Source organism: Teleopsis dalmanni, chromosome 2, assembly GCF_002237135.1.
Source record: "Teleopsis dalmanni isolate 2A chromosome 2, ASM223713v2, whole genome shotgun sequence".
In the NCBI taxonomy this organism is placed as follows: Eukaryota; Metazoa; Arthropoda; class Insecta; order Diptera; family Diopsidae; genus Teleopsis; species Teleopsis dalmanni.
Window position 1 is genome coordinate 39401649 of NC_051847.1, and position 1070 is coordinate 39402718.

General features: G+C 26.9%; 1 protein-coding gene across 1 annotated transcript in view; it reads right to left on the bottom strand.

The window, feature by feature from the left end:
• Window positions 1-519, bottom strand: part of LOC119683612 (general odorant-binding protein 56h-like) — a 1223-nt gene extending 704 nt beyond the window's left edge. The window contains exons 1-2 of the mRNA XM_038097393.1: window positions 436-519; window positions 7-367 (exon numbers count right to left, since the gene is read on the bottom strand). Coding sequence (XP_037953321.1) covers window positions 23-367; window positions 436-501 — 411 coding nt within the window. The 5' untranslated portion in view covers window positions 502-519 and the 3' untranslated portion in view covers window positions 7-22. The remainder of the gene's footprint in view (window positions 1-6; window positions 368-435) is intronic.
• Window positions 520-1070: the final 551 nt, after the last annotated feature.

Below are 1070 nucleotides of genomic sequence, written 5' to 3' on the forward strand. Positions count from 1 at the left end.
TAATATTTTTTCTAGGAAACTCTTATTCAGTGAAACCATGTTCAGTAATACAAGTTGCAATTTTGTGAGCCGTGTCACAATCATTAGCTCCCTTCAGATTATTACATTCCTTAATAGCCTTATCAATATCTACTGCACGATCTTTATATGTTGGTACTGATTTTAACAAGGCTGCATATTCCTGAGCAATAAATTGTCCATTTTTGAAAGCTCCATGTTTTTCCATAACACATTTGATGAAGCACTTAACTTCATTTGTTGCGAGTTGCTCCTTCATGCCACTATTGACGAAGGCTGTCATTTGATCTTTTGTAACACTGGATTCGGTATAACATTCTTTATAGATCTTGTCCAGATTATCATCACTCTATTTATTTTTTATGTAGATATTTAGTTTAGGATATAAGCTGAAGTATTAAATTAATTGATACTTACTATAACTGAAGCTATCAAAACCACAATGGCGGTATAGAATAATTTGACTTTCATACTCGCGACCATTTTCGTCTGTTTGTTTGAAGATACTTTGATTTTGACTGGTTCTAAGTCCACCTTTTATAGTAAATTTAATGTCAATTTGTCCAGTTTTGGAAATTATTTTCAATTAAAAAAATTGTCTATTTGTTATATTTAATTGTTTATTATTAATAATTTTAAAAAATTTGTTTGGTTAACTGTTTTAAAAAATCGGTTTAGAGTTTATGAAAATAGAGACTTGCAATGACTTTTGTGAAAATTAGTGTTGATAATACTTTTTATTAAGTTAAATTAATAAATTTGAAACTTTTTATTTTTATTTAACAAATTTAAATTCAATTAAATAACTAATTTTTGTTATTTTATACTTTTTTTATATCCGCCACATAAATTGTACAAAAAATGTGGCTGAAATGATGTAATATTTAATTCACAATTAGTTAATTATACTAATTTTATTTTAATTATATTAATTAGAAAACAAATTTTTACATACCAGAGGCGTTCTGGCAGTTCCTCGTCTATTTAAACGAGTGCTTTTTTAAATTACAGCGAAATGATATAGCTGGGAAGTCAATAAGATATACTAACTA